Genomic DNA, 18842 nt, shown 5'->3' on the forward strand with positions numbered 1-18842 from the left:
ATTTCCTTGAGACACCATAATTGAAAAAAGAATACTGATAATATTGAGATAAAACATCAGGTTCTTTTTCCATTTGCCATTGTTTCTTCTGGAAGGAAGATAATATAATTTTTATTATTCCCTTTATAGTTTGAGAGGAAAATCTAAAATGCCTTGATAATTTACTAGAGGTAGTTAAGATTTGAACTAACAATTATAACTATTATCTAGGGAATGTTAAACAGTTAAGTATTTTAAAAGTTGATGTTTGAATTATTAAAAATGCTGCAAATTAGTTAAGAGATGAACACATAGGGAATACTTAGGTGCAGCATTTGGTTTTCTCCCCTACTTCAGCTCTTTTTGTCTGAATAATAAGTAACATGGATTCAGTAACAGATGAATACTTTGAGTATAATACCTTATTATATTCTCTTCTGAGCAGTACCAAATACTGTTGATGTCAAATGAGCTAATTATCCAATGCCAAACTATCCGAAATTTAACACAAAGTATACTACCATGCTTTTATTCTATTCTTTCTTCAGATTGGAGAGATAGTACAGTGCTAAGAAAAGAATTTTTAAGCCAGGTGGTTCTCCTATTTATGTAGCTATATAATCTTGAATGAGTCACTTGCCCTTTCTGGGCTTTTCTCCTTTGTATATATTTGTATATTGCCAGGTGAGATAATTTCTTTATATAGTTAACAAAACTTAAAAGTCAAATCGTAGTTGTAGGAAGAGTAGTTCCAAATCTCATTCTCAAAGTATCATTCTTCTAAAACCAGAGTATCTCATAATTTTTAACCTTCATAGATGACAGCTTATCTCTTCATGGGAAATGGCAGAAGGTAGGTAACAATAAATAGAAACTACAATTACTGTTTTTTACAAAATACTGTAATAAAAATTTGTTAACCCATTTTGATGAAAGGATAAGATATTGCTTAGCAAAGGCTAGGACACATATTACCAATTTTCTGAGAATTGTAATACAATAAAATAGTCCTTGTGTCATATTCATTGCAGTTTAATTTAATCATTGGGGCTTCAGAAGGCACTTCAAGATTTGGCAGGACCTTTTGGTCAACATTATGAATGTTTTTCAGGTAGTTAGATGCATGGGGATACCAGAAACGAGAAATTTTGATTCATAAAAATGCCAAAAGTCAGCTTTTGGTTTGTCCTTTATCTCAGTAAATATTATCTTCAGTCCAAAGTATTTTATAAAACATATATACATATATGTGTGTATTTTGTTGTGTGTGTATGGAAAGACTGTTAATATAGATAAGTTTTTAGACTCAGAAACTTAAATTTCCTTTTGCCATATTTTGTCCTCTGGCCTTAGCAGTTAGTAGAAATGGGCTTGGAACCAGATACATAATTTGAAGAAATTGAAAATGCAGAAAAATGGAGATGAAACGAGATCCAGATAATGACTTACTTGCTGTTCTCGAAGTTAGCAGTTCTGATCTGAACAGTTTAGCTTTGTTTCACATCAGTGAGAAAGGGAAATAGGAGAACAGCCATTTTAGAACAAGTGACCATTACTGTGAAGAGACAGTCTCTTCCAGTAGGATTTAGAACTAGGTTGTCATGGTGCTCAGTCCTTGCTGTATTGTCTGTGCTTTCTAACCTGCTTCCAGTCTCAGAGGTACCAGGTAAGGCCAAGTCTTCGCTTTTCCTTCCTATGTTAATACAGTAGTTTTGTGCTTGAGAAGAGGGCACCCAGAGGTTATAGTTTCATTCCAAAATGACCAATCATGATAATTCTATCTCACTGGTTTCTCATATACTGATTTCCTCTGTCCTAGGTAGTGGTTGCCTTAGAATTTGTCTGTGTGATTTTTAAAACCCGGATTGTGATTTCTAGTTTATAATGTTAACTCTCTCATAAATTTAGTCTGGAACATAAAATTACTGCTTGGTGCCACAAATGCCACAATAGATATAATAACTGCTTCACCTAACTTGAGAGATTTCTTTCTTTCTTTCTTTCTTTTAAAAGTTTATTTTTGAGAGAGAGAGACAGAGGCAGAGTGTGAGTGGGGGAAGGGCAGAGAGAGAGAGAGGGAGACACAGAAGCTGAAGAAAACTCCAGGCTCTGAGCCGTCAGCCCAGAGCCCGATGCAGGTCTTAAACTCACAGACTGCGAGATTATGACCTGAGCTGAAGTCGGATGCTTAACTGGCTGAGCCACCCAGTCACCCCTAACTTGAATGATTTCTTATATGGCTAAAATGATCAAGAATGTGAAAGTGGTTTCAGTGTTTCAAAGAGTTGTACAAAGTTACGTAGGATAGTACATAATCTACTTTTCTTCCCTATTTATGCTGGTCTCTAAGCTTACCTTTTTTAGCAAGTTATTTTCTGGCACTCCCATGATTATTTAAAGGGACCCAAGAACATATTTTATAGCATCTTATACTGAATATACAGTAAAAACTTCCATTTGGTTTAGGTTTAGGAGTGCTGGAATATGATCCAGAAAGGGTCATAGTTTACCTTGCTGTGGTTATACTTTTCACTATGTACCTTTTGTTCCTTTTGGCTTGTAAATGAATTCAGGGAGGGAATATTACTCAGGTCTTACAGATTGTTTTGTTTGCTCATAGTTGGCATTCACTGTCTCTCTCTACCGTTGAATTAATTACATCACAGCCTATAAAATTACTTCTAGATCACAGGCTAGTAAGAAATTGAGTTCTCTCTTTGTTCTGTTTGAAGGGCTGTTTTGGACATGTTCTTCCTGTATTTGAAACATTCATCCTAATAATCTATTCTCAAATCATGTGAAAAGGTGGGGTCTTTGTTTTTTTATTATATCAATCTTTATTGTATATGATCTCTCTTATGCCCATTTGACTTTCTGTAAAATAACACTTTCAGAAAGGTAAATAGAAGACTTCTGAGACTAAAATAAAGAAAATAGCATCAGGAATAATGCTTATAGCATATGTGTACTAGGTATAGAATAGGAGTACTAAAATGAATTGAAATAGAGGCACATTTAAAAGTTTTTACTCATTACCAAGGCCTGATGGTTTGGATTAGTGAGTGGAAAGCAGCTATAAACCAATATGTTTTTTTCAAAACATTTAATAGAAGGAATGAGGAAGACCTCTCTGTATGTCAAAATGTCACCTGTATGTAAATCTGTGAGACAAAAAGTAGAAGCAGAGTGGAGTGCACTGGCTGTGTGTAGGGAGGAAATTAAGAAGTAAGGTAACCAATTAAATTGGTAAGGTAATTTGGATGGAAAATGGAGAATAATTTCTTACTATATTATAAATGTAGTATAAAATATGAAAAGAAGACAAGCTGTAGGAGACTATGGCTATCTTCACTAGTGTTGGAAATGTTCTTAAGGAAGGGTACCTAAAAAAAAGTTCTTGAGCTACAAGAGGCACATCTTAATTCTCACTGTGAAGAAGGAACTTTCTTTGGTTCCTTAGTTCTCAACTATCTCTTTGGATCTTCAGCTATTGGTGAAGTAGAAATGACAAAACTTGAGCGTGACTCTGTCCTCTTTAGTATTTATAAGTGCCAAGGAAAGGAGTATTAGTTAGAAGGACATATATACTCTGTTTAGGAAAACTGGTTTTGTTTTTCTGAACTTTTTGAAACCAAAGACATTAAAAAGTTGATACTCCAAGAAGACTGGGAAGTTATAAAAGTCAAAAGTGAGGCAATACAATAATTAATTATACCAGTTGGGAAGAAAGTTTGGAGAGGTGGTTGGAAGCATGTAATAAACTAAATAATTGTTCAGGATTCACTTTTATTTATTTTTAAAAATTTTTAATTTTTGTTTATTTTTGAGAGAGAGTGAGTGAGGGAGGGGCAGAGAGAGAGAGAGGGAGACAAAATCTGAAGCAGGTTCCAAGCTCTGAGCTGTCAACACAGAGCCTGATGTGAGGCTTAAACTCACTAACTGTGAGATCACAACCTGAGCTGAAGTTGGACACTTAACTGACTGAGCCACTCAGGTATCCTGTGGGATTCATTTTTAAATGATGTGTTTTTTATTTTTTTTTCCAATGGAGAAAAGTCAGTAACTAAGCATGTATTTTTATTTCTTTATTTAAACACTTAAAACAGTTTTTTAATGTTTGTTTATTTTTGAGATGGGGGGGAGGGCAGAGGGAAAGGGAGACACAGAATCCAAAGCAGGCTCCAGGCTCTGAGCTGTCAGCACAGAGCCCGATTTGGGGTTTGAACTCACGAACCAAGAGATCATGACCTGAACTGAAGTCGGACACTTTTAACCGACTGAGCCACCCAAGTGCCCCCATTAAAAATTTTTTTAAATGTTTATTTTATTTTTGAGAGAGAGAGAGTGGGGGAGGGGCTTAGAGAGGGGGAGACATAGAATCAGAAGCCCTGATAGCAGAGAGCCCAGTGTGGGGCTCGAACTCATGAATTGCGACATCATGACCTGAGCTGAAATCAGATGCTCAAACGACTGAGCCATCCAGGTGCCCCTCAAATGTGTATTTAAAAAAATTGTTTTTTAACATTTATTCATTTTTGAGAGGGAGAGAGACAGAGCATGAGCGGGGGGGAGGGGCAGAGAGAGAGGGAGACACAGAATCCGAAGCAGGCTCCAGGCTCCAAGCTGTCAGCACAGGGCCTGAAGTGGGGCTCAAACGCACGGACTGGGAGATCATTACCTGAGCCGAAGTCGGACGCTCAACCACCGTTTGAGCCACCCAGGCGCCCCTCAAGCGCATATTTTAAAAAGAAGTTGATTGAGAGGTGTCTGGGTGGCTCAGTTGGTTAACCGTCAGATTCCTGATTTCAGCTCAGGTCACGGTATCACAGTGAGTTTGAGCCCTGTGTTTGGCTCTGCACTGACAGTGCAAAGCCTGCTTGGGATTCTCTCTCTCTCCCTCTCTCTCTGCTGCTCTCCCACTCACATGCATGCATGTGTGTGCACACATGCATTCTCTCTCTCTCTCTCTCTCTCTCCCTCCCTCCCTCCCTTCCTCCCTCAAAATAAACAAATTAAAAAAAATTGATTGAACCTGTGATCTTTGCCAAGAAGATTAAGAAAAAACAGAGGCTTGGTGAAAGCGTTAAGGCAACAAGGATATTTTAAATACCATGTACTGTAAAGAAGGGCTATTACCCATTGTAGGTTGTGTAATCACTAATTGAGGATCAAGACAAAAAAAAAAAAAAAAAACACTGGGTTTACATCTTCTGTTTTGCTTTCACGATCTCTATTGAGAATTATCTTCAAAGTGGAAAGACCAAAGTAAGACAAGTGAAGAGGAGATTGGTAAGACAGGAGAGTCAGTATACTGACTGAACTAGTTAGGTTTCCATATCAAGATAATTACACCTTTTGGTACTAAAAGATCTTGCAAAAGTATAACTATAGAACTGGCATGGGTAATCTATTATGAATGTTGCAGTATAGAAGTTCTAGGTTGTTGAAGATGAATAAACCATCTCATTTTTCTAAAAGATAAGGTAGTTTGGTGTTCCCCTGTGGAAAGGAACAGAGAAGAAATAGAATTGGGCATAGAGAACAGAGTTGTGTTGCAGGCCTGTGAACAGCCTCAGAGGACTCTGCCAGCTGTAGCTTTGGAGCTGAAATGACCTGTGAGAGTTAACCCAGGAAGGACCCAAATCCCCAAACCTTTATCTTTTGCTTTTGATATATAACTGTATGAGGGCCGCTCCTAGAAGTACTTGACCTTGGATGAAGTAGCTCTTTGCAGCTGGAGCAATTCCTGGACAATTGATGAGGAAACTGGGCAGTGTGTTTCCATAATCACTCCTTTGCAAAGTCTTTGGAAAGTTTAGGATCAATAGGTGTGAAGTACCTGTAAAAAGTCTTGATACAACGTTGATCCTCAGTAATGGGCAGCATGTATTATTTTTATTACTGGTTCTGTCTTATTGAGACTTTCGATTATTTCAGAGAAGACCAATACATACACATAAGATTTGTGAAAACCAAAAGATGGCAGGGATATTTAATCTTCTGGAAAAAAAAGGATGAAGTTTTAAAGGGCCCTTAAACAGTAACTTCTTGGACATCAGCCATAACAACTTTTTTCTAGATAGGTCTCCTGAAGCAAGGGAAATAAAAGCAAAACAAACAAAAGCAAACCTGGGACTACATCAAAATAAAAAGCTTCTGCACAGCAAACGAAACAGTCAATAGAACTAAAAAGCAACCTATGGAATGAGAGAAGATATTTGCAAATGGCATATCTGATAAAGGGTTAGTATTCAAAATATGTAAAGAACTTGTACAGCTCAACACCCAAAAAACCAAATAATCCAATTTAAAAAATGGCAGAAGACAAGAACAGACATTTCTCCAAAGAAGACCTACAGATGGCCAACGAGCACATGAAATGATGCTTATTATCACTTATCAGAGAAATACAAAACTACAATCAGATATCACCTCACACCTGTCAGAATAGTTAAAACCAAGAACACAAGAAACAACAGGTTTTGGCAAGGATGTGGAGAAAAAGGAACCTTCGCACTGTTGGTGGAAATGAATACTGGAGTATCCAATGTGGGAAGTAGTATGGAGGTTCCTCAAAAAGTTAAAAATAGAACTACCCTATGATCCAGCAATTGTACTACTGGGTATTTACCAAAGAATACAAAAACACTGATTCAAAGAGATGTATGCACCCCTATGTTTGGAGAAGCATTATTTATAATAGCTAAGATAGGGATGTCTGGGTGACTCAGTTGGTTAAGCGTCCGACTTTAGCTCAGGTCATGATCTTGCAGTTCGTGGGTTCGAGCCTGCTTTGGATTCTGTGTCTGTGTGTCTGTCTGTCTGTCTCTCTCTCCCTCTCCCTCTCCCTCCCTCTCCCTCCCCCTCCCTCTCCCTCTCCCTCCCTCTCCCTCTCCCTCCTCCTCCTCCTCCCCCTCCCCCTCCCCCTCCCCTGCTCATGTGCTCACGCTTGCACTCTATCAAAAATAAACAAACATTACAATAGCCACTATATGGAAGCAGCCCAAGGTGTCCACTGATTGATGAATGGATAAAGAAGATACACACACACATTGGAATATTAGTCATGAAAAAGAACAAGATCATGCTATTTGCAATGACATGGATGGAGCTAGAGAGTATAATGCTAAGTAAAATAAGTCCGAGAAAGACAAATACCATATGATTTCACTCATATGTCGAATTTAAGAAACTAGCAAAGGGGGAGAAAAAGAGACAAACCAAGAAACAGGCTCTTTACTGTAGAGAACAAACTGATGGTTACTAGAGGGGAGGTGGGTGAAGTAGGTGATGGGGATTAAGGAGTGCACTTGTGATGAGTACTGGGTGGTGTATGCAATTGTTGAATCACTATATCATATACCTGAGACTTAACACTGTACGTTAACTAACTGGAATTAAAATAAAAATTAAAAAAGTCAAGTTCCCTTAATATGTGAGTGGGTGTACTAATGAACAGAAATTCAAGAAAGGGTACTCAATAGAAATGAAGTCTGCTACTCTTAGATTCTTAAGGAAAAAGAAAGAGTAAGGGATAAAATCATTTGAGGGTACAGAAAAATATTTATATGCAAAAATGTTCAATAGCATTGGTTATAATAGCTCAAGTCAGAAATAATTTAAGTGTCCACCACAAATCAGTTAAATAAATTGTGAATCTGTAAAGTGGCTTATATAATATAATCATATGTATTGATTTTGAATAATAATTTATAGGGAAGTATCCCTGATAGAATGTTTATTGATAAGCCAAAATATAAAATTAGAGAGTATTATCTTAATTATATAAAAATATTTGTATGCAAATGCATGGAGAAAAGTCTAGGGAATTATATTGACTTGTTAATGGGGATGTTTGGTTGCAGATAACTTTCAATTTTCTTTATATTTTTTCTTGCTCCCAAATCTGTACAATAAACATATGTAACATAATAAAGTAACGTTTTCCCATTTGTTTTTAAGCACCTATAAAATGCAGGACTGAAGAGACCTGGTTTAAGAGCAGAAAAGACCAAAATTAGTTCTTATTTGGCTTATAATTAATATGGCTCTCCCCAAAGTGCAGTTTCTGTCTTTATTAACAAAAATAACAATCGCAAATGAAGAAGGCACTAGTTCATTGAGTTGTTCAGGTGAACAGCCATCTCACACCATATGTCATATAAGGAGTTGGCCATTTCTTTTATTAGAAAAGACGTAATGGTGTGATATTTAAAGTAGTGTCAAGTAGAAGAGATTCTAGGTTTTAATCTATATTCTTTTAAAGAACATATCTAGATCGAGCTTTATTGGGTGAAAGATAGAGGGAAACAAATTTTAGTTGATGAGGGCATTTCTAATTGTTGCATACCCTCCCTCTCTCACAAGGACCTGACTTCAGTAGAATTAAAGTATTCCAGCACTAAAAATATTACTGTTAAAACAGGATTTTCACACTTTCCTACAGAGCCTTGGATTCCTATAAATAAATCTCAAGAGTTCTGTAAATATTTAGAAGGTACTTCAAAAACTTAGTAAAAAATAATTAAACTTAATTTAAAAATAACATATTCACCCAAATATTTCAAATATCAAATTTTAACACTTTGCAAATTAATAACATGTTTTGGATATGCTGCTTGATAGACTTGTTTTGGTGCAGACCTGAATCAAATTTTCACCTGCTTGCTTAGGTTTTCTGAGTTCAAGGTCAGTTATTTACCACTTATATCTGTGTGTCTCCGTGAATCAGGATGTTTCTTAATACTCTGCAACCAAAACAAAATACAGAAATAAGTTGGATACAGAGACTTATACAAGACTATAATCATCAGTACCCTCTGATTTAAAATTTTTTTATTTGTCAGAACAGATTCATTGTTTTCAGTGATTGATTTATTCAAACACAATACTACTTTAATTTGTTTTATCTATGGGAATATTGGCAGAAATTGTTTGAAAAAGTCTGATATGGAGGATGGTCAAGTCTACCTATGGAACATATTTTGAATCTTCTCTTTATTTCTCTTGCCTTAGTCCAAGCCACCATCACCTGTCATTTATACAACCTCAAAAACTTTGTTTGGTCTCATAATTCCCACTTTAGCTCCTGTAATCCATTCTCTACTAAGCATCTGGAATGATCTTAAAACATATAAATTAAGTAATATGTCCTTGCTTAGAACCTTACATTATTCCCTTTCCTCTCTAACATCATTTCATAGCCTTCCATTATTTCTTCCTTCATGTTTTAGGAAAAGATCACCTCCTTAAAGTAGAGAATGAAAACTATGCTCCCTTCTATCACTCTGGGTTAGAAAATAAATATGATCTGACTTTTTATTCTTCTCCATGCGTGAGACCTCTCCCAGAACTGGAGCAGGGAGTGGAGTGTCGTTTGTCTAGCACAGTGTCCTGCAGCATAGTAAGACTTTAGTCAATATTTTTAAAGAGATAATTGCATATTTCTGTTTCAAAGCTAGGAGGAAAATGGGGTAGTGTAGGCCTGTTAAAAGGACAGAGGTGTCTACTCCATGTAATACTTAGCAAAAAGTAGTATATTTAGTAGGTTTTGGCCATTTATAAGATATTTTACAAAACTGATAAAACTAGGCTTAAAGAGTTTAAATGGCTTGACCCAAAATCATACTGCTATTAAATTTCAGTGCTAGACTCAATTCTATTAAATACTATAAGTCTACAATACTTAATTTGTAAGTAAAGAAAGAAAATACTATTAGTGCAGAAACTGTAGTCCCAGAGGGAGCCATTTTCTGCCTTATAGAAGCTGTTAACCCTGAACCCTTACATAATGTAACTCCAGCTTTCTGGAAAAGGCGAGATAGTAAAGTTGGCTTCTCCTTAGTTGAGATAAGGGTGTGACCCTGCATTTTCTTGACAAATCTCTTGATGTGGTAAGAATAAAACTGCAAACAGGGTACGTAGATTTTACTCTGTTCTTTCTCCTTAATATGTATATATATATATATATATATATATATATATATATATATATATATATATATATATATATATATATATATGCCTTCTTTGCTACATGGCACTTCTAAGAAAGTTCTTAATCTGACTTCTTATGTTTCACAGGCCAGAGCTGATTGCATGGCCCTTTGCAGATGGAAGATGACTAGGGAGACAGTAAATTGTATCTGTGTCTTGTGCTCCCTCATTTAATGCCTTTTAGTATGATAGTCCAAGTATCTAATATCATAATAATAATGTGTTGTGCCTTTTAGATTTACTTTGGTGCAGAAGCATACAGTGGAATTTAACCAAGTGGCAATGGCTAATTCAGATGGATCCGAAGCTATGCTGAACAGAGTGATGACAAAAGATAATATTGGTGTCGCTGTGGTATTAGAGGTCCACAAAGAACTATTTGGAACAGGTGAGTGCAGTTTAAAACGTTCTTACTAAAAATAAATACCATCCCATGCTTTCCCATCTTAAACAAGTGCACAGACTCTTTATTTATTGCACAGTTATTTTCTTGTCTTTAAGGAAAGTTAAGGGAGATGGGCGGGAAAATAACACTATTATGTAAACCATCGTATATTTCTAGAGATATTACTTAATAGGTAATTTCTAAAAAGGAAAGTCTTTAATATTGCAATTAATTCCAAAAGGTTATTTGAAGTAGGAAATGCTTTAGTTAGGCTGAATTTGGAAATTATGATGAGTTGGTTCTGTTTTTCGCCGTATTTTTAGCTTCTTGAGTGTGAAATCTTTTGTCTTTAAGGTTAAGCACTTGGCAAGTTTTCTCTAATTTCTTTGTTACATCTCAGTCATTGTCAGGGTAAAAGCAGGATCTTTTATCTACCTGGTACTTATCTTTTACATTTTAGATTATTTATAGCTTCCTTCAAAGTCAGAAACTCAATATGTACTTTGCATATCCAAACCTTTTTCCCCCCTTTCTGCTGCCTGCCTTTGAGCATTTCATTGTTTACTTAACTATTATATTTTAGGCAAGAGCACAGAAAAGATGTAAGACCACATTAGGGCTTTATTTTTAAACTTTTTCATGTACTTACTATAGAAGAAAAGATTTTTGCTTTGGGTATTGATTTGTATTATTCAGACCATGCTTGTCAGACCTCCTTTTCTCTCTGTTCTTCAGTTTATCCCTCATCATACAATCTTTGATACAGAATTAAAATTTTTTTCTTCTTTTTTTTAGCCTTTCCATTTTTACCTACTTTTATGTCCTTGCCAGTCGCATTCTTTCAAAAGTTTGGTACCTGTTTGGTAATGTGAAAATTGAGTTTCTTTGGAGTTTTATTCTCCTTTTACTTTTCAGAAGAGTAATTATAGATTATACCGTAGACACTTTTCACATTTTGAAATATGTCTCATAGTCCTATGAGAGGAATTTAATATTATAGAAGGTGTTCATGGCCCCTTTGTTTTTAATAGTTTTTAATTTTTAATATAGTGAACATTTAGTCTACAGCCAGAAGTGACACTATAAAACTTACAGGAAAGAATGGAGCTTAGAGAATTTTGGCCACAAATTTTTATATTATGATCAAATTGCATTAAAAATGACTGTTTCTATGTTTGTAAATCATGTGTCTGATAAGGGGTTACTCTCCAAAATATATAAATATCTCATAAAGCTTAGTAGCAAAACAAAAAAACAAAAAACAATCAGGTTAAAATATAGGCAGAGGGTCTGAATAGACATTTTTTCAAAGGCAGAGATGGCCATCAGGCATATGAAAAGATATTCACCATCACTAATAATGAGGGAAATGGAAATCAAAACCACAATGAGATAGTTATAGTAGTTAGTGTGTCTATTATCAAAATGACAAGAAATAACAGGTCTTGTTGAGGATGTGGAGAAAAGAGAACCCTTGTGCACCATTGGTGGGAACATAAACTGGTGCAACTACTATAGAAAACAATATGGAGGTTCCACAAAAATTAAAAACAGAACTACCATATGATTCAGCAATTCCATTTCTGGATATTTATCCAAAGAAAATGAAAATACTAACTTGACAAGATATATGAACCTTCATGTGTATTGCAGCATTATTTATAATAGCCATGACATGGAAGCAACCTAAATGTCCATAAACAGATGAATGGATACAGAAAAGGTAGTATATATGCACAATGAAATACTATTCAGCTATAAAAAGAATATCTGCCATTTGTAATGATGAGTTGACCTTGAGGGCATTATTTTAAATGGAATAAGTCAGAGAAAGAAATATTGTACAGTCTCACTTATCTATGGAATTTAAAGAACAAAACAAATGAGCAGAGAAAACAAAACCAAAATGTCAATTGTACCTCAATAATTTTTTTTTTTAATTTTTAATGTTAATTCACTTTTGAGAGAGAGAGAGAGCACAAGCAGGGGAGGGGCAGAGAGAGGGAGAGAGGGAGACACAGAATGTGAAGCAGGCTCCAGGCTCTGAGCTGTCAGCACAGAGCCTGATGTGGGACTGCAACTCATGAACCGCCCCCCCAAAATCATGACCTGAGCCAACTGACTGAGCCACCCAGGGTGCCCTCAAATTTTAAAAAATGACTCCTTCTGCCACATATAACAGACACTTCAGTTACTTATTACTCAACATTGAAGATAATTATACCTTGGTGTAAGGTGAAAGGAAACTATCAAAATAGTAGACTAGAAAGTTAGGTCTTTTTCTGCAGAGTTTATAGTTTCAATAGAAAAATTTAAGAGACATTTGTATAGAATTTTTTTTCGTAGTTTCAAGTTTTTATTTAAATTCCAGTTAGTTAACATACAGTGTAATGTTAGTTTCAGGTATAGAATTAAATGGTTCAGCACTTACATATAACACCTACTTCTCATCACAATAATCGCCCTCCTTAATACCCATTGCCCATTTAACCTATCCCCCCATCTCCCTTCTAGCAATCCTCAGGTTGTTCTCTTTATTTAAGAGTCTTTTTTATGGTTTGCCCCCCCGACCCCCGCCTGTATTCATCTCTTTGGTTTCTTAAATTTGGTGTTTGTCTTTCTCTGATTGACTTATTTCACTTAGCATAATACTCTCTAGTTCCATCCATGTCATTTCAGATGGCAAGATTTCATTCTTTTTTGATGGCTGAGTAGTGCAACTGCTGTATCATAGGGTAGTAATATAGAAATTTTAATAGAAAAATTAATTTTGCATGTTGACTAATATTATATTAGTATAAAAATGTATAAAGTAAAAAGTGAAAAGTTCCATATCTCATTCATACTCTCTTGTTAATTTCTTTACTCATTACTACATAGAGACTGTATGTGTATAGTTATATTTAAATGCATCATGTCACACAAAGTGAGCTTTGTGTTTTAAATATCTTATGGATGTCTTTATTAACTGTTGTTTATGAATGTTAACTGAGTTTGATTTTCACAATTTTTAATGTATTATCTATCTTGTCTCCCATTTCAAAAGCTAATGCTTTGACAACATTTAAAAAATTTTAGGTGGTGGGGAAGAACCTTAAAGTTTTCTGGTTGAATATCTCACTTTCCAAATGAACCTGAGTACCAAAAAAGTTATGTGACTGGCCCAACACCAAAGTAAATAGTAAAAAAAAAAACCCAAGTCGAAAACCCAAGTGTCCAGATTTTGAAAGCACATTACTCTCTAAGTCTCCTTTTTAAAATTACTTTATTTGGGTGTGTGATATGAATTTGTTTTGGTAGGAAACTTCCTTCCTTACGTAATTTGTATGATTTATATATATATGTATATATATATGGTGTTACTGCCTTTTCTTATGACCTATCACTCATGTGCTCAGGGAATGCATGGTGAATGAGTACTGGGCAGTGGGAAGAATTTAAATTTAAGGTTTAGGTCATTCAAATAACTGAAAAGCTGCCTCATTAGGTAATTGTGATCTTTAAATGACAGAGATATTTAAAGTACTTCTTTACAGCAAGAACTCATCAAATGAAGTACTAGAATCAAATATTGATTATATCATGATACAATTCTTAACTTGGGCATATAGAGCAGAAGTTGGCAAACCTTTTCTGTAAAGGGCCAGATAATTAATATTTGGACTACATGTAGTCTCTGTCACAGTCTTTCCAAGAAATTTTTGTAGAAATTTTTTAAAATGTAAAACCAGGCTTAGCTCATACAGGCTGTATAAAAACAGGTGGTGGGCCAGATTTAGCCCATGGCTGCAGTTTGCCTACCCTGATCTAGAGGAGTAATTCCTATGTAGGGATTACCAGAATCTTAGCACATCAGCTTCTAAAAACTACATTTTGAGATAAAGGGGAAGATATACATTAATGGGGAAAAAAAAGGAAGAGGCTGTGGATTTGAGGGAGAAAACCTTAAGATGCTGCTCTTTTGATACATAAAACAATCTTCTCCTTTTTCTAATGTTTAAATTTAGGTATGAAGCCTATTCATGCTGCAGACAAACAGCTGCTTATAGTGGCAAATGCCCACATGCATTGGGACCCAGAGTATTCTGATGTGAAACTTATCCAGACCATGATGTTTGTCTCAGAGGTTAAAAACATTCTGGAGAAAGCCTCTAGTAGGCCTGGCAGCCCAACTGCAGATCCTAATTCCATCCCGCTGGTGCTATGTGCAGATCTTAACTCATTGCCAGATTCAGGTATTTATAACATCATTTCCTCATTGCTTTCAGTTTTACTCTAACTTCTCTTTGGAGGACCAGCCACCTCCCAACTTTTGAGTGGAGAATTTCTCTGCTAAATTAGAGAGTGTATTAATAAGACTCCTGGGAAGATAGGGCATGGGGTTAATTGAGAGTTTAGTAAAGAAGCTATTTCTAAAGATGTGTACAGGGTTAAGGGACACAAAACCATGGGCGATGCAGTACTCTACCACTTGGGGAATTTGAGGCCCTTTACCACACCTTCACCTAAAGGTTTGGAAAGTGGTAGGAACTGCTGTCACAACTTGGAAAATGTAGTTCTAAGGAGAGGGTTATGTAGTAGGAGCAATGGCTTTAAATTATAACTGATGCTGTCAATCTCTGGCATCAACAGAAAATGAGTCAGGGGGAAATCTATATCCCTACCTCACTCTACTCTCCTGCCAGTGCTGCCCATTGACCAAATGCAGCTAGAAGCTAGAGTTGGAGGGGGTTTGTAGTTGTTGCAAGTAAAAATCAGCCTCCTGGAGCACAGAGTGTAATGGGGAAGAGGCAACCAGGAAATATTTAGCAGCAGGAGCTATCTAAGTTTAGTAAGGTTGGCCACATTTTAGTGAATTCATTAAGTGATATATGAATGCTGATAATAGGTGCAGAAGACTGACCAACATTCTCCTGGGATTTGACATTACTTCTTGAGCTCCACTAAACTACTTTATGTCCTAACTAATTTTAGATCTTTGCAAAAAACTAGTTCTGCATTTTAGATATTCAAGTTCAAATGTAAAATGTTCAGTTATTACTATTTTGCTATTACTGAAGCATATTCTAAATTTTGTACATTTTCAGTAAGCTATTTTAAATTGTTTAGATAATCCCTCAACAATAAATGTGAAATAACCCAAATGCTTGCAATTGGAAATTCATAAAAGTCACAAATCTAGAAAATATTTACTTTTTTCCTTAGTAAATAAATGCTGAAATCATCCTCTTACAAATGTTTGTCTTTAGCCCCTAACCCAATTGACACCTTAACCATGCCTTCTTTTCTAAGTTCTGTTTTTTTGAGTTGAAATGCTCTCAAGTATAAGTTTCTCCCATCTCAGTTAAGCCAGTGAGCTGTCATTTGAAAGCACAGCACAGCACGATGAGCTGATTCTGGAGCCAGACTGTCAGAGTTGGATTCGGTTCTACCACTTAGAAGTGCAATCTATGACTAAGTTCTTTATTTTTAAATAAGAGGGTAATAATTTTATCCACCGCATAAAGCTGCTTGTGAGGTTTAAGTGTATAAAGCAGTGCCTGGCGTGTAATAAATCCTAGATAAATGATCACTCCTTTTCACTTCTTCACAGTACTGATACTGTGTTTCATCATTTATTCATTATATGTTGTTATCATTCCTGATCACAAATAGAAAGAGATGGCTGACCGTGTTCACTGATCATCATCATTAGGGTTGTGATATATTTTTCATTTTACTTATTAAATGGAAGCAATGTATTTTTGAATGCTTCTACTCTCTTTAGCTTTTTAGACACATCTAATATTTTTGACCAAGTAGTATATCTGGAGTATATGATGTTCTTTATAGTATCAGACTGAAAGAACTCCCTGTAGCTCAAAATAAAGAATATTTCATAGCTGAAACTATAAATATTGAAATGTTGAAGATGCAAGATCTATTTTTGTTATAAATGATTTTTTATTATGTATGCTATATTTTACATACTCCGAAAGTTGATTGCATGGAACAGTTAAATACTAAAGAAGTAGTGGTTTAGGATAATATTCTAAAAGCCTTCAGAATCAAAACCTTCTTAGTGAATGCCACCTTGGGCCCAGGAATCATCTTTAGCTTGAAGTACCATTAAGAAAACTGAAGATATTTCTGGGTGACCCTGATGCTTTGCTCTGAAGTAGGCAAATACCCTTCAGTTTGATTTAACCATAAGAAATTGTTGGTGTTTGTTTATTTTATTGTTTCTTGTTTTGTTTTGTTTTGTTTTGTTTTGTTTTGTTTTGAACTGTCACAAAAAGGCAGTTGCATATGGGTCAACCTAATAATACCACTCTGAACCTGGTACATCCACCTGACCACAAAATTTTGGTCACAAAGTCTTACATAACGTCTAAATGCTAAATGATAGTATTTCTTCCTTCTTTATTCTGGTAGGTGTTGTGGAATATTTAAGCAATGGAGGAGTAGCTGACAACCATAAAGACTTCAAGGAACTAAGGTACAATGAGTGTCTTATGAACTTCAGCTGCAATGGAAAGAATGGAAGCTCAGAAGGGAGAATCACACATGGCTTCCAACTGAAGAGCGCCTATGAAAATAACTTGATGCCTTACACCAATTACACCTTTGATTTCAAAGTGAGTGACCGCCTCTGAGCTGGTATAGAAATTATTTCAAATACAAACATAGGGCAAGGAAGGTCTATATTATTATATGCCTAATTGTATAATATTCAGGAGTTTTTATATTCTCTGTCTTGGCTAACTTTGTCCCTAAATGTAAGGAGGTTTGTTATTTTTCTTTTTTGTTATTGCTGACTTGAGAATTTTTTGAACCCTGATTTTTTCAAATTTCAAGTAATATTGATAAATAGCAAAAACTTCCAAAATGCTCACTTTGTGCCAGGCACCGTTAAAAGCACTTTGTTTAAAAAAAAATTTTTTTTATGTTTGTTTGAGAGCAGGGGAGGGGCAGAGAGAGACGGAGACACAGAATCCGAAGCAGGCTCCAGGCTCTGAGCTGTCAGCACAGAGCCAGATGTGCTTGAACTCATGGACCATGAGGTCATGACCTCTGAGCTGAAGTCAGATGCTTAACCGACTAAGACACTCAGGCGCCCCAAAGCACATTATATTTTTTAATATCGTTAATCTTCACCTGTCTATACCATCCTTAAATTTCAGTAAGAATCTAAATGTTAAGCATCCTGATTAGTTAAGTTCATCTTGAATGAATACATAATATTCTCTTAGAAATTTCTCAGTACATTCCTTTGATGTCTTGGTTACCTTTAAATTTTCCAAGTTTCTTTGGAAGATGAGGTTACAGAGGGTTGTACTTAGGGTCTGATATATATCCATGTAGTCAAACTATTACATTCCCAGGCAGGAGAACAAAAGAAAGATACCTTTGCAGAATAAGAAAAAAAAAAATTTAGAGGGCCCATTGTACAAGACAAATTGTTCTTTAGAAAACGATTGATTGTAGTGGTTTTCTGTAGTCAGGTTTACTTTCCCTTTGCCAATTTATCTGATCACTCTGCCTGTAGCTGTTTTATTGTTTGACTTTCTGGCATTTCAGGCCATCTATACCAAAATCTTATACTATCCTGAAAAAAATGCAGATTTTAGAAAGTCGTTTGATGTAAGAAGCCTAGAGGGAATATAATAAAAATACCAAAGGAAATTTTCAAAATGGGCTCTTCACACCTCCAATAACTTTTTTTTTATATTTTCAGTGCTTGTTAGCCCCTTTCTAAGGAACAAATAGTAGGAAGAAGAAAGGAAATTTGTGCGCTGATGGTATTAGTCAGCTTTTGTAATCATGAAGTGGAGAAAAAATTGCTTAGAAGAAAGTGAATCTAATTTTAGTATTTTTTATGTTAGAGCAGATAATACTATCTCTAGCGATAGTTGCTTTTGTTCAAATCACTCATATGCAGTAATGTGCTGGTAGATATTTAATAACCAGATTTCTGCGAATTAGAAGCCCTAACTTGTGGTGTTTGTTGATTTCTGTGGTGTAAGTATTCCCACTATGGTAGATTTCAAGCTCCCAAATAATACAGTTGAATTCAGAGTTGAGATGAAGCAATAAGAAAGCGGGAACTAGCCTACTATAGCACACCGCTGGTCTTCCATAAGCTTAAAGGAAACCTCTAGACTTAATGATACACAGTTTGTTATAAGTTAATTGTCATCTTTTTGACTGTATTGATATATGATACATCTCTGCCAGCACAAGCCAGAAAACCTAAATTAAAGTTCCCTAAAATAAGTGTTTAATAATTCTACAACTTGTTTTGGCAAGTGTGTGGTTAAAAAGACCAAATCATTTCTAAGTCATCTAGGCTTTGATAGAAGTTATTTTTTCCTTGTCCACAAAGTGAAAATTTGGGTTATTAAACTAAGCCATCTTTCTTAATCTTCTGAATTGTTTTAAAATCCTTTGTTGATATTTCTTCAAAAGATTTTATGTTTTTAATAATTGTATCAAAAATCTT

At 35.4% G+C, this 18842-nt stretch overlaps 1 protein-coding gene across 4 annotated transcripts in view; it reads left to right on the forward strand.

Moving 5' to 3' along the window:
• CNOT6L (CCR4-NOT transcription complex subunit 6 like) overlaps positions 1–18842 on the forward strand; it is a 124541-nt gene that overhangs the window by 89968 nt on the left and 15731 nt on the right. For all 4 annotated transcript variants that reach the window (XM_042984327.1, XM_042984328.1, XM_042984326.1 and 1 more), the window contains exons 9-11: positions 10212–10363; positions 14368–14595; positions 16775–16977. In XM_042984327.1, the coding sequence (XP_042840261.1) occupies positions 10212–10363; positions 14368–14595; positions 16775–16977 (583 nt within the window). The remainder of the gene's footprint in view (positions 1–10211; positions 10364–14367; positions 14596–16774; positions 16978–18842) is intronic.

This window comes from Panthera tigris, chromosome B1, assembly GCF_018350195.1.
Source record: "Panthera tigris isolate Pti1 chromosome B1, P.tigris_Pti1_mat1.1, whole genome shotgun sequence".
Classification (NCBI taxonomy): Eukaryota; Metazoa; Chordata; class Mammalia; order Carnivora; family Felidae; genus Panthera; species Panthera tigris.